The sequence below is a fragment of the Sinocyclocheilus grahami genome, unplaced genomic scaffold (assembly GCF_001515645.1).
Source record: "Sinocyclocheilus grahami isolate Dianchi unplaced genomic scaffold, SAMN03320097.WGS_v1.1 scaffold5.1, whole genome shotgun sequence".
NCBI lineage: Eukaryota > Metazoa > Chordata > Actinopteri > Cypriniformes > Cyprinidae > Sinocyclocheilus > Sinocyclocheilus grahami.
The window spans coordinates 1,890,045-1,916,410 of record NW_015505184.1 but is presented as its reverse complement, the minus strand read 5'-3'; the positions used below and the strand labels follow the sequence as shown (position 1 = coordinate 1,916,410).

At 36.1% G+C, this 26,366-nt stretch overlaps 3 protein-coding genes across 6 annotated transcripts in view; 2 read left to right on the top strand and 1 right to left on the bottom strand.

Annotated features, from left to right (window-relative positions):
* The first annotated feature begins 780 nt into the window (after positions 1-780).
* LOC107584254 (transcription elongation factor A protein 1-like) lies at positions 781-5,901 on the top strand. Its single transcript, XM_016270792.1, has 10 exons — positions 781-1,030; positions 1,566-1,628; positions 1,722-1,827; positions 3,487-3,586; positions 3,731-3,876; positions 4,578-4,634; positions 4,754-4,908; positions 4,989-5,135; positions 5,219-5,290; positions 5,379-5,901. The coding sequence occupies exons 1-10, from the start codon at positions 956-958 to the stop codon at positions 5,385-5,387; spliced, it is 930 nt and encodes a 309-aa protein (XP_016126278.1). The 5' UTR covers positions 781-955; the 3' UTR covers positions 5,388-5,901.
* A 2,593-nt stretch (positions 5,902-8,494) lies between these two features.
* Positions 8,495-20,208, bottom strand: rgs20 (regulator of G protein signaling 20). Of its 4 annotated transcripts, none has more exons than XM_016270806.1 (5): positions 19,813-20,208; positions 11,910-12,073; positions 11,412-11,501; positions 10,387-10,621; positions 8,495-10,292 (listed from the first exon to the last, which is right to left on the bottom strand). In XM_016270806.1, exons 1-5 carry the CDS (start codon positions 20,023-20,025, stop codon positions 10,104-10,106), a joined length of 891 nt encoding a protein of 296 aa, XP_016126292.1. In that variant the 5' UTR covers positions 20,026-20,208; the 3' UTR covers positions 8,495-10,103. The 4 variants fall into 4 exon arrangements, with proteins under 4 accessions (XP_016126292.1, XP_016126301.1, XP_016126317.1 ...); XM_016270815.1 differs by having other exon boundaries at positions 11,412-11,489; positions 19,813-20,206; XM_016270831.1 differs by lacking the exon at positions 19,813-20,208 and adding an exon at positions 13,518-14,119.
* Positions 20,209-22,197: 1,989 nt separating this feature from the next.
* LOC107585890 (V-type proton ATPase subunit H-like) overlaps positions 22,198-26,366 on the top strand; it is a 66,485-nt gene continuing 62,316 nt past the window's right edge. The window contains exons 1-2 of the mRNA XM_016273073.1: positions 22,198-22,266; positions 23,097-23,230. Coding sequence (XP_016128559.1) covers positions 23,127-23,230 — 104 coding nt within the window. The 5' untranslated portion in view covers positions 22,198-22,266; positions 23,097-23,126. The remainder of the gene's footprint in view (positions 22,267-23,096; positions 23,231-26,366) is intronic.

Here is a 26,366-nt window from a genome sequence, read left to right as displayed (position 1 = left end):
AGTGGAGACTGTTCAAGGACAACATGCTTTATAGTTTATTATAAATGTATAAATCGATTGCTGTAAATAAGTGCATAACAAAAGTCTACATACATAAAACATATGATTAAATGTGTACAAATGTTTTAAATTTACTATATACTACAAATATATTTTTATATATGAATAACTGAGGGGTGCACAAGAATCAAAAACATTGAACAAGATTAGTTTTCACTTAATAAAATATCTTCATTTATTTGGAATGAATTTTCTAAGACAAACTTAACATTTACCATGAGATTAGAAAAACGACAATGAACAGGTATATTTGTGATTGAACTTGACTAACATGCAAGTTGTAAGAACACACACACACACACATATATAAGTATATTTATATAGAGAGATGCTGAAGTTACCTTGGCAGAAGACCACAATGTCGTTTATATAGCAAACACGGACTTTCACCATGGTAACTTCAGCCTAAAATATGCTAACAAGGCAGGTACGGATAGCTAACCACATTAATCCTCAAATATTAGAGGATTTTATTAGATTTTATCTTTTAAAAACAACACTAATATAACTACATATATATATATATACATTCTTTTATAAATAATGTATATCAATTATTTTATTGTCAACTAATTACCAAAAATCACAGTTCTGTCTCTCCAACTCAATGTATTTCAATTGCCCGCTATGAACTTCCTGGAACTATTTGAGGTCTACGTGAATCACGTGATGATCGAGCGTTTGGACTTCCGTTGACGCGACTCTCTCATTCTATGGCTCTGGGCGCTGCTAGTCAATGGTTTGATTAGTGATGTCTGGGCTTTTCATAGAAACGCCTTCCTGCCAGAGCTGTTGCGTTCGCCGCCGGTTGAGTGGCGTGTTCGCGTGTGCCTCTGCGGGTTTTTTTTACGTTTAAACTCCGTTTAAATTTAACATTTACCACTAAACATCAGTAATGGGTAAGAAAGAAGAGGAAGAGATCATCCGGATCGCAAAAAAGATGGATAAAATGGCACAGAAGAAGAACGGGGTGAGATGTCTTGTCATGAATGAATTCCCAGTCTCGGACCAGACGAGGCTACGTAGCAAGCTAACAGCTATATACATGAAGAAGAACTGATTTCATCATCTATAGAGAAACTGGGGACCTGTTTTTTGAATAGATTTAGTGGTTAATGCTTAAGTGAGAAAATTATATAGTGGCTTAGTTTATTGTTTAAGAAACTCAACGCTTAGCGGGGAAATTAGCAACATTAGCTGTTGTTAGCGCGGATAAATGCACAGGGTCAGTCAGCGGGAGGCAGTAATGCTACTGATTTCTTCTGGAAAACAAACTGACTCTGGCGTTCAGTATGCTTATGAATATATCATAAAGCAAGGTTTTACCCAGATCGTGTCGGTAGAAGTGATGTTATGCTAATTAGATGTTATGCTACATAGTTGCTTCTGTTGACGTTTCTGTAAACATGCTTATGTATAATTAAAGTTTCCATAAAGTTTATCGTGTCTATCAGTGTGTCATAATGTAATGTATTTTAGTAAGTAGTGTTTTTTTTTATTATTAGGCTGGTGCACTGGACTTACTAAAGGAACTAAAGAATATACCCATGACCCTGGAGCTTCTGCAGGTATGTTTACTCTGTTGTTCACTGCTCATCATTCATGCTTCAGTACTCAGATACAATTTAATGAGAAATGTCTTCTGCTTTTCTCATGAACAGTCTACGAGGATCGGGATGTCGGTAAATGCCATCCGCAAGCAGAGCACAGACGATGAAGTGACCTCACTGGCCAAGTCCTTGATCAAGTCCTGGAAGAAACTGCTGGGTAAGTGTAATCAAGAATAGGGATGCACCGATACCATTTTTTTCAGAACCGATCCGATACCAGCACTGTTTTATTTTTTAATCAACGTAGAATTTCTACACCTCAGTGCGTTTACCTGATCATCACTTTTTTGTCTGTTAAACACAATCTACTAAATATAGACAACTTCATTTGAAAGAAAAATAACAAGTGTAAAAAAGATACAATAATAATAATCTGACAAAAAACTATTATAAACTGGGTTACTGAATAATTCAGCAGTCAACAGAGAAATACAAATTATTTTATTCTAGAAAAATCATGAGTGCACAATAATTTTATAAAATCTAAACATTTAGTGAAATAACATTTATTTAGTGGGGAACAAATATAAGTGAATAAGTGTAGGACTAAATCTGGTCAAATGTTACATTGCTCTTTGTATTGTTGTAAAATACATTCATGAAAAACGATATATATATACACTATAAATTAAAAGACATTTCTTTTAAATGTATAGTACAGTAATGGAGGCAGCGACATATGATAGATAGGACAGAACAAGAATGGCCATTAATAATCTTTCATTGTGCAAAAGTGTTATAATACGAAAGGCTCAATACAGTGTGAAGCGCTTATGCGCATCCCGTGCGCAGAATGATTCGCTTGAAGCAACATAGTCACGGCACGCAGCATAGAAATGTTCAAAGTAAAAAGTGAAGAGATTTAATGCGTAGTGTATTAAATCTGTGCAATAGTTTGAGCCTTTTATTTTAACAGTTTTAAATCTCAGTTACTGTGCGCTCTTGGGGAGAGTTTCATCGTCTTGACTGTCGAAACCGAACGCGACATGCAGTTTGAATGCTGAATGGAGGATGACAGACAGTCGCAGTGGAGAGAAGAGTTTACATGAACTTGACTTATATATTCATCTGTACCTCACATTAAACTATGGAACGGCTTCAGAACACTTGGAATATAGTGCACAAAAACTTTATGAAGTGTTTGTGCCTTTCGTGGGGCTTAATAAACATAGAATAGTATACTCACAATATCGGATTTGGATCGGTCTCGTCTGACCGATACCCAATCCGCAGAAAATGCCAGTATCGGAGCTGATACCGAGTATCGGATCGGTGCATCCCTAATCAAGAAATAACATTGGCATTTTCATTTAAATCTATGTGTAATCAAAAAGTGTATTTTAAGCATTTCACACAAGTTTTCCCTCCATTTTTACAGTTTGGTTGAATTGCCCATATGTAGTTTCTTGGTCATTAAGAGGTCGTAAAATGCTTGAATCTGCATGTTTATATCTAATTTATACACTTTAGCTGCAATTAAAGTATCAATTCCGTTATTTTAGAAATCAAATATTAAACCAGATATTGCACTGCACACACATTTTTTAAAGTGGGTCTTATTTGTCAAAATACTTTCCTGAGCTTTGTGTATAATATAATGTATAAAACTGTATAATTCATTTCAAGCTTCTCTTTTAGTTTCTTTACTAACATTAATATAAGTCACTATTGGTATGTGTTGTTGTAATACCATTAATTGCCTGTATGTGGTAGCAACTGCAGGTTTCCTTTTGTACAAGATTTAGATATAGGCCAATTTCTGATCATTGTTAGTATTACACTGATGAAATGTTTAACGAGGGGTTTTGATATCCAGATGAACCTGCTGCCGAAAAGAACTCTGAAGAGAAAAAGAAGGAACGCACAACACCAGTGGTTTCACCATCTCAAGCCAGCCCGGAGCCCAGAGAGGAGAGGTACCAAGACCATGCTAATGGTCATAAAATTATTATGAAATTTAATAATCACATCGTTCTTGATCTTAGGCCCTGAATACGGCTTTATCGAGCTTTCTCACCCTGTTCCTTTTTTCCTCTATCTTGTTATTTCTTCTCTCTCAGCTCAAGCAGTAATTCTAGCAGTAAGAGTGAGTCTGTCGATGTTACAGCCAACACATTGATAGCCACTTTCCCACGAGCACAAGGCACATCTGACTCGGTCCGTATCAAGTGCAGGGAGATGCTGTCAAGTGCTTTGCAAACAGGAGGCAAGTCATGGCAGGCAATGTTTCTGCGTGCACATTTTTCTCCTTAAGTTACCATATACAGTGTCTTGCCAAGTGTATTTAGACTTGTTACTAATTTTGTTATAAATCATTCATAACATTCAAACTTCAGTGATGGTGCAAAATACATGAAATACTTTAATGCTAATTTAACGGTTATTAATAATTAAGAAATGATTGATAATGGACCCTTTTCACAAGACGGCTTTAACGGTCATCAGCATCGTAAATCCTCTAAAGTTTTTCATATTTGTATTATTTTTTTTTAAATGTATGTACATTTATAACACTATTCTTTGTATTAAATCACTTTTGCATCAAATTACAAAATAACAATTAACGTTAATGCGAGGGTGTTTCTAATGCAGCATCTGTTGGAGGGATGGTAAATTTGACATCGTTCTCTCTTCTGACTGCCGTTGTCAGTCTCTCTCAATTTTTTTTTCCTTTTATTGAAAGTCATGAAAACACTATCGTGGAGTTTTTCTTTTGCTATTTGAGCAAATGGGAATGCAAAAAATATATTTGTGGTACTCTCCCATTCACTGCTCTTCAGGTTAACCCAACTATGATGACTTCCGCTGCTGAGAAACCCGGAAATGTGAAAAAGGTCCATTGGTCTATAATATATCAATTTAATAATTTTTTTTAATGGTTTAAGTGTTGTCTTGTTTTTCTTTTAGAGGATTACATTGCGATTGGTGCTGACTGCGATGAACTTGGAGCTCAGATTGAAGAATATATCCTTTTCAGATTCATCCCACAAAGTAGCAATTGTTATTGAAATGTGAGCGAAGTCTAAAAAATATTAGTTGTCAGCATACTAAATTTCACACGCATTTCCTTGACCAGCTTGCACGTATCTTTTCGGAGTTTAAAAATACTGATATGAAATACAAGAATCGTGTACGAAGCCGAATCTCCAATCTTAAGGATGCAAAGAACCCCAACCTGAGAAGGAATGTGCTGTGTGGGAATGTGAGTCCAGACCGCATAGCAAAAATGACAGCAGAGGTGAGTGACAACCAGTTTGTAGTAATTATAGGAAGATGTTCTCTCTCATACTGACAGTATGGAAATCTAAAACCAAACAGGAAATGGCAAGCGATGAGCTAAAGGAGATGCGGAAGAATCTGACCAAAGAAGCCATCAGGGACCACCAGGTGGCCACTTCTGGCGGCACCCAGACTGACCTGTTCACTTGTGGCAAGTGCAAAAAGAAGAAGTGTACCTACACCCAGGTAATCATACACAATGTTTTATGAATATTGGTATCGTTTTTTTTTTATACATGTACATTTTATAAACACACAACTTTCTTTAGGTTCAAACTCGAAGTGCTGATGAACCGATGACAACATTCGTCTTCTGCACTGAATGTGGAAATAGGTGGAAGGTATGTTATGTCCTTTTGGTGTATCCATTGATGAATTTCATTGATGAATATTTAATTAACGCTGTCTCTATTCAATCTGTTTCCGCAGTTCTGCTGAAGTTGGGGGTTGTTCTCTGTGTTTGGAGATGTAGCTAAATTCCAGGACCACGTTTCTGTATCATGGACAACAATTTAATGGCACACCTGATGTACAAAGGCCACAATAGATCCCATCAAACGTTTGTTTTATTATAATGGTCCACAAACTCATGTCCTGTGTTTTAACTTGACGTTTAGCTAGGCCATAGGCCTTTGGACTTTGAACAATGTTGTTGAATTTCTGTTTTCTTTTACCATCACTTTTTATACGTAGTTAAAAATTTTGACAACATTCATATTTAGATAGTTTTGCTTTGCTCTAAAGAAAGCTAGTCAAAACTATTTAATTTTCCTAGACAAACTTGCCCATTTTAAAAAAAAATGCTTTTAGCGTATGTTTGCTTTTGGTAACGGCGTAAGATTTTTTTGAACCTTGTTCATTTGGACGCTACTTTGAGTCTCTTTGTCACTCTGAATTATACATATTTATATGGCATGATCTACAAATTTTTACTGTGTACATGGCTTTTACTTTCAGGAGTAAAATGATTTAAAGATTGATGGTGATTGTGATTTTATATGTCATCTTAAGACGCTACATTATACATCTGAGATGGTTGATTTTTCTTATCAATTTTTGCTGTTTGTAAGTTATTTACAAGAAAATTAATAGTCTTATAGATCAAGGTATCTGTAGCTTGTTATCGGGTACTATTTTAATTTTATTTTTAGTGATATCTTTTTTTTTTTCAATTCAAAAACCATTTGAAAATCTTCCATGCTTATATCAGAAATGTAGGCCTCTTATGAGTGCAAGTATGATCTAGAACAGCTTTTTATAAAAACTTTGTGCATGGTATGGATCTGAATTTATTTTTGATTGCAATCCATAACATAATCTCAATTTGTTTGGTAGAGGTCATGTGTTTGCTTTTTTCTGTGAGGTTGTTTTCTCCAAAAAGGCAGATCATTTAACAAGCAGCAAACAGCATTACCCATAATTTATGATTATGAGATAGTGTTGTAAAGAAAACACACACATATGTTATGGCAATGTTACTTATGACATCGGCAATCAATACAAAGTGGATAGTACTTGCCATTTGCGGTCAGATGAAATGTTGCTCAGTTTAGTGAATTTCTATCGCTCTCTTCTCAAATTATTTAGCTGTAGTACCCACTACCGCCTTGATGTCCTAACAAGCCCCTAGCATTAGCAATATCTCATCTGAATAACAAACAACCCTTTGGTGGTTGTTCTTGACGTCCTTTTGTGCATATGGAAAACAGGAGGTTTATATCATCCAAAAACAACTGCATCTTTGCTCGTCATTTACAGTAGTTTAAGATAAGCAGAGCAGCTCATCCATTTTTAATAGGAAAAGATGTTTACATTATGAATGCTCTTTATATATACACTAACTTTAGTCCTTAGGAACCGTTAAATGGGGAGGACACTTGCTTCAAGGTGCTTTTGTGAGGTTCCCAGGTGCATCCTCTACAGGAGAGTGAGTGGGCAGCACTGTTACCCTCCACTGTAAGACCAAACAGAAATCCCTGTGGTTATTCTGAACATTTGGATTCATTATTTTCATCTTCAAGAATCGGCTAAAAACACATCTCTTCCATCTTTATTTGACCCTCTAACTCTAGCATTCTCTATTCTAATTCTATTCTTTAAAAAAAACACTTGTCCCTTTTAGACTTGCACTCTTTATAAAAAAACACTAGCTTTCTAATATTTTTGTATTCTATCAGTTTTCTTTTCATTTATTATACAATTAACAAAAGCAAAAAAGACCTCTAACTCTAGCTTGCTCTGTTCTTTTTCTATTCTATCGGTTTTCTTTTTATTTATATTATTTAAAAAACCCTTGCTACGTGTACAGCGTTATGCTAAATGAGACTTGTTATAGCACTTGCATATCATTGCTCTTTTGTTGATTTTGATTGCTTCCATTGTCCTCATTTGTAAGTCGCTTTGGATAAAAGTGTTTGCTAAATGACTAAATGTAATGTAATTATTTACATGTCAAATGGCAAATATAGATCAAATCATTTTTGGAACTGGTAATTTTCTAAAAAATAAATAAATATTTTAGATTATGCATATTTATATGCATGCCCTGCAGATCATATCAGTGTATTTTTATAAATATTTTTTATTAACTGGCAGTTTTATGTATGTATTGTGTATATATATATTTTTACATTTATTATTATTAATGTATTTTATAAATGAGGGCACTGCATTTTTATATTATTTTGTAATTTCCTGACTTCTAGAACAGTATGAGTAAATTAGACAGCAAAGCAGGGGTGAGAAAATAGACCTCACGGATTCGAACCCGAGTTCCCATGATCCCACAAACTCATGTCAATCCACATTCCGCAGCTTTGACAACAATCACACATTTTAACATTATTGTGCTTTATTGTATCTTAAAGATTCCAAATGCCCACAAATCATTATTTTTCTCAATTCATTAAAACAGAAAAAAAAACTAATCTGATTACTGTAAACATTCACATATTTGTCAAAAAAAAAGTATTATAATTTTTATGTAAACTGATTGGAAAATAACACTTTTTTTGTATACTTTACAGAACAACAACAAAAAAGAGAGAAAGAAAAAAGGATTTATAGGCAGTATAACCAAACCATTGGCTTAGATTGTGTTTGAGGTTGATCTATGTGGTGAATCCCTCAGCTCAAATTGCACATATCAATTGCGCATTTCATATTAAGTTAATCTAAGACAAGTAGAAGCACCACCATGAAATACATGTTGGTAGATGTACGTCTGGACTCTAATGAATTGTACCTGACTAAACAGACCCACTTCAGCACTTGACAAAACCAAGGTCGCCGTGATTTTGCCAAGTAAGACATGTTCCTGGATCAACATCTTTAGTTGATCCTGGATCAACATTACTGTCCAAAAATATAGACTAAACCCAATCCCTACCCCTAAACCTACCCATAATTTATTCCTAAAATCAGTGTGAAATGATAGCTGATTAACAAGGGTGTAGAAGCACCTAACCCTGATCGTAAGCCTAAAACAGATATTTCCTGAAAAGTTATCCCTCAATTCTGATTGGTTAATTGGAATGTTGTTCCAGGATCAACAAGGATGTTGATCGGGGAACATGTTGTACTTGGTGAAATCACGGTCACCCAAAACCAATGGTGTTTTTCGCTCCAAAACTAGAGGCAAACAAAGTGCAATAGCTCAATTCAGAAGTTACCACCGTGCAGGACAAGTCATCTCATGAATGATCAAAAGCCCAGAGTCTACGTACTGTATGTGGCAAGAGTTTAAATCAACTATTGCCAAAAAAGAGATGTCACAAAATTGAATGTCAAGGCACTTCCCCGAGTGAGGATCTTGTCTTTGAGCGACATGAAATTCAGGCAACAAAGTAATTCACAGAACTAAAAATACAGTACGAACTTGGCAGCTCCAATTCTAGTCAGTTGTATTGGAGAGAAAGCTAATCGCACAGTTTTACTGGACTTGGCTACTTTGGTGTCATCTACTTATGAGGGTCTTAGCAATAAAACCTGCACCTTTCCTTTCAGGGCTCATGTTTAGATCTAAAACACATTTGATACTGTAATATAATACCTGCATGTTAAATCTCTTCTATCCGAGGTCATTCGTATAAATATTACTACCTCTATATACTGTACACTGATGAGGCTTTCAGTCTTCGTAGCGTCTTTGGGTTGAGTACATGCAAGGAATAGTTGCCATGTCCAACCAACTCTTAGTTGAATCAATGAATGCTATGATACAGAAAAACACTTATGGATAGATGATACTTATGTAAATACATTTTTGATATTTTCTAGCAGTACAAAAGGCAGGGGAAATAACTGAACTAAGCTGTCTGAGATATGCTATTTGATTTGAAATACTCATTTAAATGTTTCCCCCTTACAATATATTTTTTCTCTTTAATTATAATTTTTAGTTTTTCTCTTTATTTCTGATAATGATGATTTCTCATTGGAGATGCCAAGTCATTATTCAATTCAATTCAAGTTTGTTTGTATAGCGCTTTTTACGATACAAATCGTTGCAAAGCAACTTTACAGCAAATTAATTAATTATAACAGGGGTTATTTGATAAAGTAGCTGTAACAATACTGTTTACAACGGGGGCGTCCCGTGAGTAGAGCTGAAGCGTTGCCTTGACTCGAGCTTTGATTCTCATACGCATTTTTCATAAACGGGCAATTCTTGTTACCCATAATTCCCTTTTCTTTAAATAGTGTAACACAAGAAAAAAAAGATTGAAGAACTGTAATACAAATTCATAAATATATCTACTGTATATAGCCCACGATTGGTATCACATCTTCCTTCAAACATTAATACAAAAAAATTAATTAAAAACAATTTTTAAAAAAAAACTGCCAACACAAATAAAATCGATTATTTTTCTTAAAAACACCGAAACGCACTGATAATCCTTTGGAGCATCGTTTGCTATGCTGATCTGTAGCAGTACTTGTAGAGTACTTACGTTGAGCCCTCGGGAAATTTGAGACATTTTTTAAAAATCCAGTGACCTGGAGACCTGAGCGTCTTTTTTCAGGTACAGATCGCTATAGCGGTAAAATCCCTGGGAGAACCCATGCTGGGGTCCTTTTAAACATATTCTACACAAGAAAAGGTAACGGGCAAAAGATAGGGAGGGGGCATTCGACCGGGATCACAGAGATCTAAGTTTCCACCGACTGCTCAGAGACTGTCTTAAGCAGGTTTTTGTATACCGACGAGTTCATGAATCGCGGATACGAGTCTCTTTGCATTAGTGTGAATATCTGGAGCTGGGCATCGTCAAACGTGTGGGATGTTGGCTCCAGCATGTTCCTGTTTATAACCTCTCGAACTCTAGAGTCGAGGCTCACCTGAAAAAAGCACAAAAAACAAGAATATTAATCACCCTGATTAAACAGGAAATGTGATTAGCTTGTTTCTAGATGTGCTGATGTGTTCTCTCACCTCTTTGGGTGAGAGGATAGAGATGTAGTCTTCATATATTATTCGTGCCTTCTCCTCGATGAGGCTCTTATTGGTTTCCTTACTGAATTCCTCGCAGGCCAACCAGAAGAGCATGTTTTCCTCACTGAATTCGGTGCGCAGAAACTGCCGGAAGGCACTTCTTCCAGCGGGGCATTGCATCAGTTTGTCGAAAGATTGCCCCCACAAGCAGACCTCCTCTGCAGTCGGTTTCGTACTGCCAAAAAACAGAGGGGTCTTAGTGCAACAGACCCATCAGTAACAGTTTTCTTCTATTCTTCATGTTTTTTTCATGAAATACTGTTACATCAAAAATATTTGAGGTGTAATTTGTCAGAAATTTGAATGTTGCAGAACTATAATAATTCATTTAAATAAAAATAAAGAATCTTTTGGGGTAATGTGTCAGAAAGTTGCATCCTAGAGAAAAAGTGTAATTAATTTAAATAAAAATAAAGAATATTTTGGGGTACTTTGTCAGAAAGTTGCATCCTAGAGAAAAATAGTAGTTAATTTAAATAAAAACAAAGAATGTTTTGGGGTGATTTGTCATAAAGTTGCATCCTACAGGAAAATAGTTATTCATTTAAATAAAAAGAAAGATTATTTTATGTGTAATTTCTCAGAACGTTGCATCTCACAAAACTACAGCAATTAATTTAAATAAAAATAAATAATATTTTAGGTATAATTTGTCAGAGAGTTGCATCTTGCGGAACTAGAGTAATCAATTAAAATAAAAACTAAGAATATTTCATGCGTAATTTCTCAGAAAGTTGCATCTTGCAAAACTATAGTAATTATTATTTTTTTAAATAAAACAAAACTAAAACAACGTAGCAAACTATATTATGAAGCTACAAAAGCCTTTTTTGGTTTCAATATTTTACAGAAAATGCTTATATTTTTATTTATTTTTACATATGAATATCAAATTTAATGCCCTGCAAGTTACTTTTTTTGTATTTTTACTAATCCTCTTTCAATAAAAGTCTGGAACGACTGACCTTTCCTCAAAATCTGCATTCCCCTCTGCTTTAAAATCATACGAGGCTCTCCGATTCCTCTCATCTCTGTCTTCATTCCTAACAGTGAGACTGCAAGGTTGTAAACACATCATGATCCCAAGACCCCTAACAGTATGCATTAGAAAGCCTTGGAGTATCTTTCACCTGCTCAACGTTCAGTTTATATCAGTAACTGGTGCTCATTATAAGCTCACAGCCAGAATATCAAGAGTTCTGGTGTTTTTCGAAGCAGATGTCTTGGGATCTCAGACACTTCAGTAAAAATGACATCATACTTGTGGAATGAGCAAAAACAGTACTTAAATCACATCTGAGCAATATTCCAGGTATATTAACTGTAGTGAAGAAAAGTAATAATCTTGTCAAATGCAATTATTTTCTTATAATACAGTGATTTCCTGGCCATTAGTTTGGCCCGAAATGAACCTTGTTAGATAAGATCTCACATTAGCAGCGTAACGAAAGAAAAACTCCTACCAGGAGCAGCTGCAGCAACAGCACCAACAGAAGCAGCAGGCATTGGAGCCACGGTTCCCCTGGCCGGGCTGCTCGTTCTGCACCGGTGCTGTGGTGCCCGCCACCGATTCCTGCTGCACCGACATCTGCCTCTTTCGCATCTCCATCCGCTCTGATCCCATGGGCTGCAGAAAACAGGATGCAACTGAGACAGAGCCAATACAACTGCAGCCACGGAGATCAACTGGATGAATTAATGGCTCAACAAACAAATGTAGGGTTTAGATATAGGAGGAAGTTATTTTCCTCAAGTCCACTTAAACATTTGGTGGTTTCCAATGGAGAAAATAAAGCTTTTAACGAAACAATAAATATGCATGAAAGTGGCTTCCATTAACTGACCATGCTAGAAAATAAAAGGATGGATGGCAACCCCTTCACATAGAAATTGGGGGAAGAAGACATGCTTTAACTTGACCAGAAACCAAAATGTCCTAGCATGTCACAAACACTAACATGTCACGTCATACTTATTTCAAACAGCTCTCCACAGCTTCTCTAAATAAATGGATACAACCCATACATAAACACTTGTCTTTTTTGTAATGGCTTTCTAGATTTTGTGTAGAAAAGGTCATTTTTACAACTAATAACTGATAGATTACAGTTTCTACCATATCTGAATCATAAGCATGTTGATGAAATAGCTTATTATCATAAGATAATTGTCACATTCAGTGTTACAGTGCTTCTCATTCTGCAAACATGCTTAGGCCTACAGCACAATAAATGTAGACTTGTTGTTTTCTCTATTTCTCTATTTCGGTGTCTGCACTGGTTTAAACAACCTGGCTTTAGGGTTCAAACAAACCACGCATTGGATAAAAACCGAAGGTTATTTGAAGCAAATGTGTAAGTTCCTGTACTGAGCTGTCTTTATGAATGCATACAGATACGAGTTATAATAATTAGGCTAAATGACTCCTGATCAATAGTTCTGATCTTGCTGTGTTAATTCCAAAGAATCGTGGGAATCAAATTCCTCGCTTGAGCTGGAAGATTTTGGAATATTTGGGGGTAGGAGGGGGCGCAGCACGCATCTAGCTGCAGTCGGATCCCTTTCCTTCATCAGTGATCACAGCCGCGGTGCAAGAAATGCTCGAGCCGTGATTGATGGTAATAAACACGATTTTAAAAAAATAATTTGGTATTTTGCGGAATTTTTTGTCTGCATGATTTCACGACTAGCAAACGATGATAATTACACTGGCTCACAGAAAAGCCTGATATGGTCTGCTAGATTTGACCGAAGCAGAACAGACGAAAAAAGGAATATTATAGCTTTAAATGTGAACCGCATCCTTAAACATGGGGCGCACTGGGAAAAATAAAAAGACAGCGCATTCTATTAAAAAAAACCTAATGGACTAACATTTCCATCGCATATCCTCGCATTACAAAATGCCACCATGGAGCCCAGCTACAATATCTCTTTATCGCCCTGGACAACCATCGAAAATACATTTCTGTCAAACATGGCATGCCATCTTCAACAATCAAAATCAAAGGTCGTTTTCTCCACGGATACCCTGTATATTAAAAAAAACAACTTAGGATCCCCATACTTACAATTTCACCATGTATGCCCAGAGATAAGAGATATACTTTGCCTTGATTACATCCGTTGGCGTAAGGATTTTTTAAAGACCGGCTGTTTTTTGACAATGCGCATGCGTGTCTCTCGCGAGCTGTGGCGGTGGTCGCGTAAATCCTCTGGATGTCACTGATTCATGATGCACTTACATCTAACGGTGAAATACGGCATATTTAAATGTTTTCCTGCACTCCTGCGGTTTTTACTTTCAAATTATTTACACACCCAACGCCACGCATCTGCATGCGGTTTGTCAAGAAAACGAGTCGCAAACGTCAGCTTAGTAGCCTAATAAATAAAACGCTCATATTGTTTTGTGTGTTTAATGGAGGAGGATGGCTAGGTTTAACACTGCCACCAATGAAACGAGTGGTCAAGCAGACCGATTGTGTCCCTGTGCGCCGCACATAAGGTGTCAATAATGTGTCATAGAATGTGACTGAGGGTTATGGTGAACCATGGACTTAAAATGTGAGGAAGACCCCCGCCCTAAGCACAGTAACATCATAAGGAGGTTCCCTTTCTCGTCAGGAACCACGGCTTACTTAGAGTCACTGGTGACAGAATAGATTCTGTTGCACTCTTGGATGAAATCTGTGCATTTTACAAGAATGTAATAAACATTCACCAAATTCTTCAAATAAATAAATGAATTATATATATATATATATATATATATATATATATATATATATAATTCAATAATACAATAATACATTGATTTTGTGCAAGTGAAGAGTGGAAAAAAATGTTACTTCAGTGTGAATAACTCAGGAATGTGATCTGAAGTTGCTCAGTTCTTTAATCTCTGAAATTAATGTTATTATTGTATCAGCATGCAGCTGATATCGTTGGAATATTTTCGATTTTTACATGGAATATTCAAATTCAAATTCGAAGTTCTCAAATTACCAGCCTCTTCCCACTTTTTACCTAAAACATACTCACTTATTAAATCTCTAATATGGTTCACTGAGATGGTTGGATCAAATCTTGGTGACAGCTGAAGAGAAGCGGATCGCAGCACAACTGACTCTGTCCATGGTCCTGAATTCGTATCAACATCAACAGGTTCTAGCAACCAAAAGCATACAAATACTCGTCGTGCAATGAAATGCCAAATATAATAGTAACTCATTATATTGTAAGCATGAAAATGGTTATAGACTGATATGAAAACGTTTATGACTTCAACTCAACCACATGACGTGTTCATTTGCTGACATAATTAGCAGTCGCATACAGTCGTGATTACCATCTTTACTAGTCTACGGCCTTTCATTGGGAAATCTAGGGGCATTAGTGACATCTGCTGGAGCTGTGAGCGGAATTGCTGGAAAAACCAAATGTGAGTAAGACATCAAAGACGAGTCTGCTGTGCATATCAGAAACGCCGTATTTAAAGGTGATAATGTGCGATGAAAATAATTCATATCCATCGGGAATACTTCGAAACGTGAAACTATAGATCTAGATGTAGTATATATGGAGATAGAGTCATGACATCCAACCACTGTGTTGTAGGGATGTGCATCTCATGACTGAGCCCGATACGATACGCATCTCGATGCATAGCCAACGATACGAATCATTAAAGATACATATGAAGCAGCTACCGATGCGATGCGATACGATTCACCCCTATTACGATGCTGTGCGATCCGATTTCGATTCGATTCAACACAATGCAATTCGAGACAACACGATGAAATGGAAAAAATATGATCACTTTTACATTTTCATAAAACAAGTTTACCAAATAAGCCAGGTTTATTTCAGTTAGTCTGACTCATTGCCAAATGATTTGGTTCCATAAAGCAAATTTAACATAGATTAACTTCAGTCACTGTGGCAACGTATGTTGGGAAACTAACCTGGTCTAAAGCAGCTTAACTGTCAGACTAAGCCGAGTTCCTCTAACACTGACCAATAGGAACACTATTATTTGACTTTTTTTTTTTTTTTTTTTACAGTTTCTTGCCAAGCAGAAAGGCTCTCTCTGGTTTTATGACAGCTGTACCTTTGCAGAACAGATAGCAGAACATTAGAACATTACAATCTAAAATTGCTCTTTAAAGCATTAAAATAACTAAATTAAAAGTTAAAAATCACTGAATTAAAATGAAAATAAATAATAAAGACAATGACTTCTAAACTGCTATAAGAAACACACATTAACTCATTTGAGCTTAGTAATTAGTACTGAACTAGCTTACATTTGATTTAACCATTACAATAGTCCCTTTACTGTTACCTACTGCTATCATAAAAATACACATATATGAAGGTTTAAAATTCTACAAAAGGCACATTTAATGTCCAACAACCAATATTTTAGCAAAATGTATATTTTACTCAGAATTATTGCGCTCCTATTCGATTGCGCGCCGTCTGTTTAGCACGCATGAACGCAGCAGCGCTCGTTGCTCTCGCGTGCCACGCCAACTCCTGACAGCAAAATGGATATATTTGCATGACTTTCTAACATTTACAGATGAAAAATATACCTGTGACGTGTCAGTTATGCACTGAGGAAAACACAACGTCTCAAATGCATTAAACAACACGAATATATTCGCTGTTTGCCATGGTGGATCGATTTGATCCATGATCTACATCAGTGGTTCCCAACCCTGGTCCTGGAGGCACCCCAACACTGCACGTTTAGCATGTCTCCTTAATCAAACACACCTGTTTCAGGTCATCATCTCATTAGTAGAGACTCCAAGACCTGAAACTGGAGTGTCAGAGAAAGGAGACATGCAAAATGTGCAGTGTTGGGGTGCCTCAAGGACCAGGGTTGGGAACCACTGATCTACATTACGGGCTGCTTAAGAATAAGCGTGCACAAATTAGTGAGATTGTGTGAACTTAATTAGTCGCTTACGGAACCGCTTTAGCCCTGATTGATTTGTTAGGTTATTTCAAGTCAGGGTTTGGACTTTAATCCCAGTTTATTCTCGGGTCTCCGTGGGGTTGTGATGCATCATATTTACGCAGCAGCGGTGATGAGAGAACGCGCTTGACAAACAAACGCATAGATCACAGATTATTGGTCACTTTCTAAATAATAAAAGTATAGCGCATCCACTAGTAATTATATATAAATAAATCGGTTTTTACCGATGCAAATATGTTAGAAGCGATGCATCGCATCGTTAACTTTTTATGCCGATGCACCGAGCGAATCGGGGAATCTTCCCATCCCTACTGTGTAGGAAAAGAGAGTGAGAGAGGTACAGCTCTTTGCAAACACTAGGTGGTACTGTTTGACAGCTTGTATAGGTCTATACCTTTTCCCCAAATAACTACAGTTTAATGGCTAGGGCTGCATATTTGAAATTAATTTGCATCACTAGATATCAGTTCTGATAATCCTTTTAGTGTGCTTTAAAATCTATTGATTGTAGGTTGTGGCCTGTTTTGAAAGAATGTTGTAAAACAAGTAGTGAAATTCAATCTTCTAAACAGTCTTAGACTAAATATAAAATATCAACTGGTGGCACATTCAGAAAGTTCAAACAAGCACCAAGAACATTAGCTTGTGTGTTCCAGCACCTTCTAAAAATGCAAACACTGGTTTAAGCTGCTTTATCCATGACAGATGAAAAGTTTTAATGCTTTAACAAACATTAGATATCTGAAATCATTCTTCTTAGTGTGCTTATTTTTATGCATACAGTAGCCTTCCAGATGGAAATCAAAATATATAGTCAAGAGAACATAATAAACTGTTAATTTAGAATGGCATCAGTAAAGCAATAAGTCTATACTCTTTAAAGATGACATATCTGGGCTTCTTCAGAGTTATGAATTAAATATGACTATCATGTAATTCTTTTAATTTCTTCAGGAGCATTTATGCATTTTATTATGTGACTGTTTATTGGACCAGCATTCTATGACAAAGTGCAGGATTTCTGTAACACCGATACATATTCTTATAAAAAGTGAAAGGTCTGTTCTGAAATGATTTCACATCAAAACCAATACCTTAATGCCAATAGTGGTGCAGAACTGTTCATTCTGACCTTTGAAAAAGAAAGGTCAGGAAAAACACAAACCGAGAACTCTCTAGGAGAGCAGAAGCTGGTCTTAAGGTTCATGCCATTTTCAAATTGATCTCCATGAAGGTCATTAGCGTTTCTCTTATGTGAATTTAAGACATTCATTAAAAATACACCAGATGTCCACCGCTGTAAGTTTCAAGGCCAGTCAGGTGTTCTATATTAAACTGTCTATTTATGATGTCACCTAACAAAGAGCTTTTTAATCTTGAAATTAAAAGTGAATAGAAAGTGTTCCATTCAATGAGAACAAGCTCTGAATCTGAAACTGTCATTTTTCCTCTGACATCATTTAATAACTAAAAGAGACTGTCTAATTTCCATCCAGCATGCTGAAGATGTCAGAGGGCAACTATGTAGGCCTCAGTCTAGAAAAACCTGTCACATTTACTCAGATGTTTCACAATGATGAGTGCGATAGGTCATACTATAATCAGTACAGCCAATTCAGAAAAATAAGTATCTCCTGGCCTTTTTTTTCAGATATTCTGTGTAATCTGCCACCAAAAGTTTAAAAACAAAACATGTTTTAAAAAAAAATACATTTTGCATATCAGCAGTGTACCTATTGTGTTTGAATTACATTTATTGCAACCACTTATAAGATCTAATTAAGGGATAGTTCACCTCAAACGGAAATTACACTTTTTTTGTCTATATAATAAACTCCTTGTGGTCCATTGTTGTTTTGGACATCACTAACTTTATAGACAAATCGAAGCCTTATAAAAAATTCTCTGTTTGTGTTCCACAGAAGAATGTAAGTTACATAGTTTTAGAACGAAATGAGGGTGAGTAAATCATATTAATCTTTTGGTGAACAATCAAGGAAAAAAAGAATGACTTTAGTGCAATATTTCAGCATACTAAAGGCATTGTTATATTTTTTAGAGTTCCATGTTCCTATAATCAACAAAGCTATTGAAATTACATTTGAACTGTATAGCCCAAGGAGGACTGGTCCCCTGGTGCACCCTGGTGTCTCTTAAGTTTTTTCTTCTTCATTATACGGCATTAAATAAAGTGTTCTGTTCCTTGCCACAGTGGCCTTTGGCTTGCACACTAGGGGACTAAAGATAAAATTATTACGCCATGACTTTCAGTTACCTTCTTGGTTGAACTGCTTAGTAGGGTGATATACCCAAAAATTTAAACCATGATATGCGGCATTTTAAATATGACAACGACACATCACATAATATTAACAAGGCTTGTCACTACACCAAAATTGTATTTAAACACAAACCATAATTATTAATCCTCAATATCACCTCAAAACAAATTGTTAACTTCAGTTGACAACTATTATACACTATCATACAACTTAAATGTTATAAATGCATTAAAGTGCAGCCTATCCTATCACCCAGCTTTAAATGTGAACTTTAACAAATAAAGGTATTATAAACATTGACATTCATTTTTGTAAAGCTGTTAAATAAAATTGTGTATTTTTAACATAAGAACGGGTGCCCCCATTTAACTTGAATGTGTGAGACTTCCGGTATCATCCGCTTCCAGTTATTTTTAGCTGTACAAAACAGCTTGTTGTGCTGCTTGATACTGCATACTGGCATGTCTTATTGTAATATTTTAATTTATTGTCTGAATAATAAACACACTGGATCATGGCTCAAATAGTTTTACAGTTTACTGCACTTAGTCATTCTAGTTGTTTACCTATAGCGGCTAATGAATTGGAAGTCTTGCATGTCCACAGAAAATAGCTTACTTCCGTGTTGCACAATATTAGATAATCACTCTTCTAATTCTGCATTTTTGATGTTTGTCATGATGTCTAAGTGCTTAAAAATAAGATTTCACCAAAAACCTACAGTGTAGACCTTATGTGTACAATCATGTTGGTGTGAAGCTATTCCTATTAAACAAAACGTGTTTCGTAAATTGTGTTGCATCTACTCTTAATCCGTTTTCAGACAGGAAGGCTTCTAGAAATAACCTGATCACATCAAAGAGAGCTGCCTCCATGGACAATAAATAACACCCAGAAACCACTGGTATAAATCTATGGACATGGAAAGCATTTGTTACTGTCAAAATCTGTACTTTCTCATCATAGTCAATCTAGCTGTCAAGAATGACAAAATGCTCTTTTGTAAAGCTCTTGTGGCTCTCATGCATGGCTATCTTTAAATAATTAATAGTGCTGACATGATTCAGGTTGGTGCATACTCTGACTTGCCTGAAAGGATATGGGATCCTTTGGTCTGTCCTCCGTATTATCATTCTCGTCCTCATTTTCATAACTTCCTGTCGCAAAGTAACCCTCGTCGTGCCGACAGGCCAAGAGAAGATGCCGTAGCTGCCCCCACATCAAGTAGGGAGAAATCCGAACGCTCTGTACCACAGAAAAGGGCCAGACCTCCCACTTTAAGATGATTCTGTTACATGGCATAGCTCATCTAAAGCCTTTTCGTGTTGTTAAAGAACTAACATGTTCCCAAAGACCCAAAGCCATGAGGTTTCTCATGATCCACGGCAGTTTCACATCTCTGGTCAGCAGGTACCTTAACAAAAGGAACTTAAACAGAAGACAACAAATGAGAGCAGCACTTGGTGAACAGGGCAGAAAAGGGATTACACTTGTGCATGTCCAGTCGAGTCTGATCCCCCAGTGGTTTAGTGCACTTCAAAGGCTTAGAACAGATTAAACACAGGATGTGTGTGCCTGTGGTTCACAGCCATAAGTGTGTGGTGTGAGCGGCATTTTGAATAAAGTGGATGCATTTATAGAGTACAATATATAAGAACTTCACCAGTCAAATGTGGTTAACTTGACTACTCTTTACTGTTTCATTAACTTCTATGTGCTAAAAGTTTGATTTCTATACCTAGAAAAGTAATGTAAATTAATGTTTTTGTTGTTATAAATAAATAAAAAAAATATACATTTTATACTAATGCCTATTTTATCAGGTAGAAATTGTGAGTCAAAAATATTTAAGGCAAGACTACGGTGCCCAGGAGCTGACATGTTCGGTTCACTTGTGGCCACGACAAAACTAACTGAACTGAACATGTCAGCTCCAGGTGTAGTGCCGAAATTTGCACCCTGCCAGATTATGCACCCCCTAGTATTGGTAGGTTTAGGAGTAGGTGTGGGGGAGGGGTTGGGATTAGGCAATCAGGTAGCGACTTCAACGAGGGGGTGCATAATCTGGCAGGGGTGGAGAATTCAGCACAACACTGGACACCGTACGAGACAGACAACTGCAGGTGAATAGGGTAAAAAAAACTTACCCAGCTGATTGATTACATTGATAATTGCAAAACAAAATTTGTATTACAAGTTTTCTAAAATGTTAGGTTTAGATATGCAAATGAGTCATTATTTAATGAAATATGCGCTAATTTGCATACATTTCTAGTACAAAAATCTATCTGAACACTGGATGATGTCCGTTTCAAAATTCTTGTTTTATTTTTTTGACATATTAGAGTCAAACGTTTTTACAGAGGGAATTTTGGGTATCTCATTTTTGTCATTCCATAATTCAGAAAATGCTTAGAACGGACAGAAAACATAATATTTTCACAATTTTGGGGGGGATTAAAATGTTGTATGTAATCAAGCAAATTATATATGTAGAAATCCCTCTGTAAAAACCTTCAGGATATAGACAGGAATAAAAATGTAAAGTTTGGTGTGTGTAAGTGCTACTGAAGTGGAGATTTATGGCTCAGTGTAGGAGAAAAAAATTATTTTGAGAAAACGGCCTTTAAAAATATGTATTGTCATTGAAATCTACTGACACAAATAGATAAAGTGCTATAAAAGAAACACTTAGCATGTCTTTTGGATGTTTTCTGTCCACTAGTCTGAAAAAACACTTTATGAAAAACCAAAAAGCCCAAAATCTCAAACTTGACAGGTGCATGAAAAAAACAGTGTTTTTGCCTGCAGACAGTGTCTCCCCTTAAATTAATATTTTTTTTCTCTTTTTTTTTTTTTTAATTCTTATCCAGTAAGCCATGAATGACTGAAAAAGTCATGTAAATTCACTGGTTAAAAAGTGGGATCCTTAAAAAACATTCATCTCTTAAAACTTCTGGAATTCTGAAACGGAATAATTTGAATTCAATAAATAATCTATTAGAATTATTTAATTACAATAATTGTCATTATCATTTTTAATTCAGGTATTTACTTTTAAATATATGTTATTTAATTACAATTATTTCAATTATAATTATTGTAGTTAATTATTTTAATCTGGTTTCACTGGTTGCTGCAGGCTTCGAATATTGTTGTGTAGCTACAATAGGGGTGCTTGGAGTCAAAAAGTTGAAGAACCACTGATATAAATACATATGACTGTATTATATACAGATGTATATTAGATGAAAGCATGGACATTTATTTACAGAAGTGGGCCTATATTATGTCATCATACCTCAAATCTCTCTATGAAGCACGCCTCAAATTTCTTCCGTGTTTGACGTTGCATGGTGTTCCTTATGAATGAGCGCATTTTAACGGATTCAAATGATTCGAGTCACTGAGCTGAATCAAATCTTCACCACTGAAAAAAGATTGTGCTCTTTAAAGGGTTAATTCGCTGGTTCTCTCACATGACAGCATCACGTGACATTGATCCCGTGACGTCTTGTAGCAATTTGACAGAGGAGGCAGCAGGTAAGCGAGAAGTCAAATATATTTATAATAGTTTTGCTAGAATTATTGCTTATTGGGTTTACAAATAATTACCAGATATAGTAACGTCTGACTAAACACAAAGTCTAGGCGCTACCTTTCCAACCCGCTGCTTTCTGCATTAGCAGTTGTCAGTGGCTCTATCCATGCAGTATTTTTGTTTGTTTGTTTTGAAGACGTATAACAAATGTTATCCAATTATTTTAAAAAGATGTGTACAGATCTACCGAAACGTTTAGTTAATCTCATCTATATTTTAAGTGAATTCGCATTTTTACCCGTTCACCCCATGTATAACGTTATATCTATGGTTCACCCTTAGCTAGCTGATACACGACCCTGCTAACGTTACGCTAAATCATTTTTATAGTGTTTATTAGTAATACATTGTAGTTTTTGCACAGTAATCAATTGTAATCTTTGTTAAACATTTTTTTCATTGTGTGTTACCGTTTCTAACCATTTTTCGAGGGGATAAGTTAGCTTAGGGTGACCATACGTGCCATTTTCCCAGGACGGGTCCTGGCCAGGATTTCTATATTGCCTAAAATCATCAAAATACCATGCAGACGGTTCCTTATGCTTTCAAAATGCTCTCGAGGTATTTTGATGTCATACACCGATCGGTCTGCACACGCAAACAAAGCCAAAACCTAGATATTTTAGGCAATATAGAAATCCTGGCCAGGACCCGTCCTGGGAAAATGGCACGTATGGTCACCCTAAGTTAGCTGGAATGAGTACAGATGCTGCAGTATTTGTCATAGTGGCCTTTTCAGGGACAGCACGTCACTATTTGATATTGTGTTCAGTTTTAAGGTCCTAATATACAAGAACTCAAGATGGATATCCGAGGGGCAGTGGACGCTGCCGTCCCTACCAACATCATCGCAGCCAAGGCCGCAGAGGTCCGAGCAAACAAGGTCAACTGGCAGTCCTACCTCCAGTGAGTACATCTCAATACCACTTCTGCTTCAATATTCCTCTCCTAGATCCAATGGAACAACTACATCTGAAATCTGAAAGCATTTTTGGGTCCTGTAGCATACTGTCAGTGTCACAATTTTCAGTGATGCCTAAAATGCTGTCTTTGTAGGCAGCTCACTAGTTTGAAGAGGTCACTGACTATGAAACAAGAACAAAACCAGTTGTGTATCTTCAGAATTGTATATCTTGAAAATTTGGATCTTGGTTTCTACCTTAGATGCAGATTAAATATGTTAACTTATCATATTTGCTAATTTCCCTGGTGTAATGCTTCTCTAAAACAGGAACAAGTTCTAGATCTTTTAAGGAAACTGAGTTTGTGTCACATTGTCTTGTGACAGTTATGTTGGAGGTAATGTGTGTGTGTGTGTGTGTGTGTGTGTGTGGCTGTGGCTGTCTCTGTGTGTTTTTCTGGTTCTGAGATGAGTGATTTAAGGTTTGTCATTTCTTGTATGCATAGTCCTCCCTTAATGTTATTCACCAACTAAGTCAACACTACCTTTTTTTTTTTTTTTAAATGAAGATGTTTCTAAAGGTAGTAATTTATGCTTAAGGAGAATCTAGGTAATTATAGTTATATTTTCTAACCCATATGTGATATTCACTGTTTACATAGTAGTATAGTTATTAACTCTCCCCTGTCATAAAACCCAGAAAGCGTTTCAGTGATGTCAGGGTCTTTATATGATTGGCTTCCAAAGTGCATGTGAGACAAGTTGACTGTTACATGTTGTCCAATGAAAAGACATGGAGCTTGTCATTTCCTTTTTGTATTACAAAATCCCTGTCTTCTGTTTTTTTTCTGTCAAATGTGTGTTAATCACTTCTACTGTTTAAAAGTGTAGGGTCAGGTTTAGAAAGAAATTAGGAAAATAATACTTTTATGTAGCACTTGGAGCAATAAATGGGTTTTAAAATGTTAAAAAATTAACTGTTTCAGATAAATGCTGTTTCTTTGACCTTTCTATTCATCACATAATCCTGAAAAAAATGCATCATGGTTTCCATAAAATTATTAAGCAGCACAACTGTTTTGAACATCGATAATGATAAGAAATGTTTCCTGAGCACCAAATTTCTGAAGGACTGTGTTACATTGAAGACTGGAGTGATAGCTGCTAAAAAAAATCAGCTTAGCCATCACAGCAATAAATTGTATTTTAATATGGAAAACAGTTATTTGAAGTTGTAATTGTTTGTTTTTGCTATATTTTTGATCAAACAAATGCAGCCTTGGTGAGCATAAGGACTTCTTTAAAAAAAATCTTACCGACCTCAGACCATTCAGACTTAAAGGGGTCATATGATGCGATTTCAATTTTTCCTTTCTCTTTGGAGTGTTACAAGCTCTTGGTACATAAAGAAGATCTGTAAAGTTGCAAAGACTAAAGTCTCAAATCCTAAGAGATATTCTTTATAAACGTTAAGAGTCAACCACTCCTACCTAAAACGGCTCATTCTAACACGCCCCCACATGTCTACGTCACTATGTGGGAAGATTTGCATAACGCCGTCCAAATGTTCACACAAAGAAAGAAGGCGTAACTTTTATTCTCGCTGTAGTAGTAGTATTGTTGCTGCTGCCATGTCGTGAAGACACTGTGTTTCATTGTGAAAGCGAAACTACTTTGTTTGGCATTCCAAAAGAGGACGATATTCAGGTCAATTCAGTTCAAGTTTATGGTAACACTTTACAATAAGGTTCATTAGTTAACTACATTAGTTAACATGAACTAATAATGAAATTCACTTATACAGCTTGCCCTTGAATACCTGTATAGTTTTGTAATCGATCTATGAGTATGTCATGATCTATGGTGTCGAACGCAGCACTAAGACAACCCTCTACATTGCGAGTAAATCACTTGCATATGCGACTAAATCTTACTCTGGGCGACTAAATAATATCTAACATTAGCCATTGACTAATAAATTCTTAGATTTTACACAGTACGTGTGTGAGAGGGATTCAACACAGATTTTCACTCGATAAACACGCTGACTGAGCGCTTGAGAGTTTCGCTCTCCGTCAAGCGATCTGTACTATTTGGATGCGCTCAATGGATCATGTCATGTACTCAATGAATGCGCAGTATGTAGCACGCAGCGCACCTGTTTTTGACGTACCGTAAACTAGTGTGAAGGTGCACGACTCGCTGTCGCTTTACTGATAGTGCGAGAAGGGTGTTCCTGCACAACCGGAGGCTGCAGTTTCATGACCGCAGTTCTAGGACCCTATGCTTTTGCAACAGCGCCACCTACCGAGTTGGATAATATAGCGGAGGCTGCAGTTTCAGGATCGCATTTATAGGACCCTGGTGGTTTAGTTTGTAGTAATGTTTGTACATGTTGTTAAAAATATTGAATCTCAGGAACATTTATTTTTTATTTCAATTGTGATTTTTGATTTATAAATGCATTAGATGTTAATTACAAAGTGTGTAATACCTGCTTTGAGTTAACAATTTGAAATTTAAATGAATTTACACTTAAAATATAAATGAAAAATGTATTTCAGTCTTTAAACAACTGAAAAAGTGGAGTACCTTAAGTCTTAGTTTCTTGAAATATACTGTATATTGATTAGCTCCCTTAAGTTGAACTAGCTCATTATCAGGTATAATAAAGATGGAATCAAATGAAATCAGTATTTGCAGTCACTAAATTACAGCCAGATATTTAAAAGTTTGTAGAGAGGCAAGACACAAGACTCAAGAATGGTTCAAGAATGCATATTTATATACTGTATATACTCATTTTTGCAATAACACATAATACAACATCATAAAAAAAGACCCCCTTTTCCATCAGTTGCTGCATGCACAGAGAGGCTGTAGGCTTCAACTCCTGAGAGAGATAAAGAGAGAGATAGAGAGAGAGAGGGAGAATTAAATAATTAAATAAGACTTTAACATGTTTAACTCTGTAATATATATTTCTGATTTAACACGTATGCACTGTTGGGGTTGTAGAGAGAGAGAGAGAACCAAACAGAATAATCATATTACTGACATCTAACTCCAAATGTAAGTATATAAGAGCAAAACCCTCCAACTGAATGTTCTCTCTTCTTTCCTCAGTTGTTTGTCAATCCG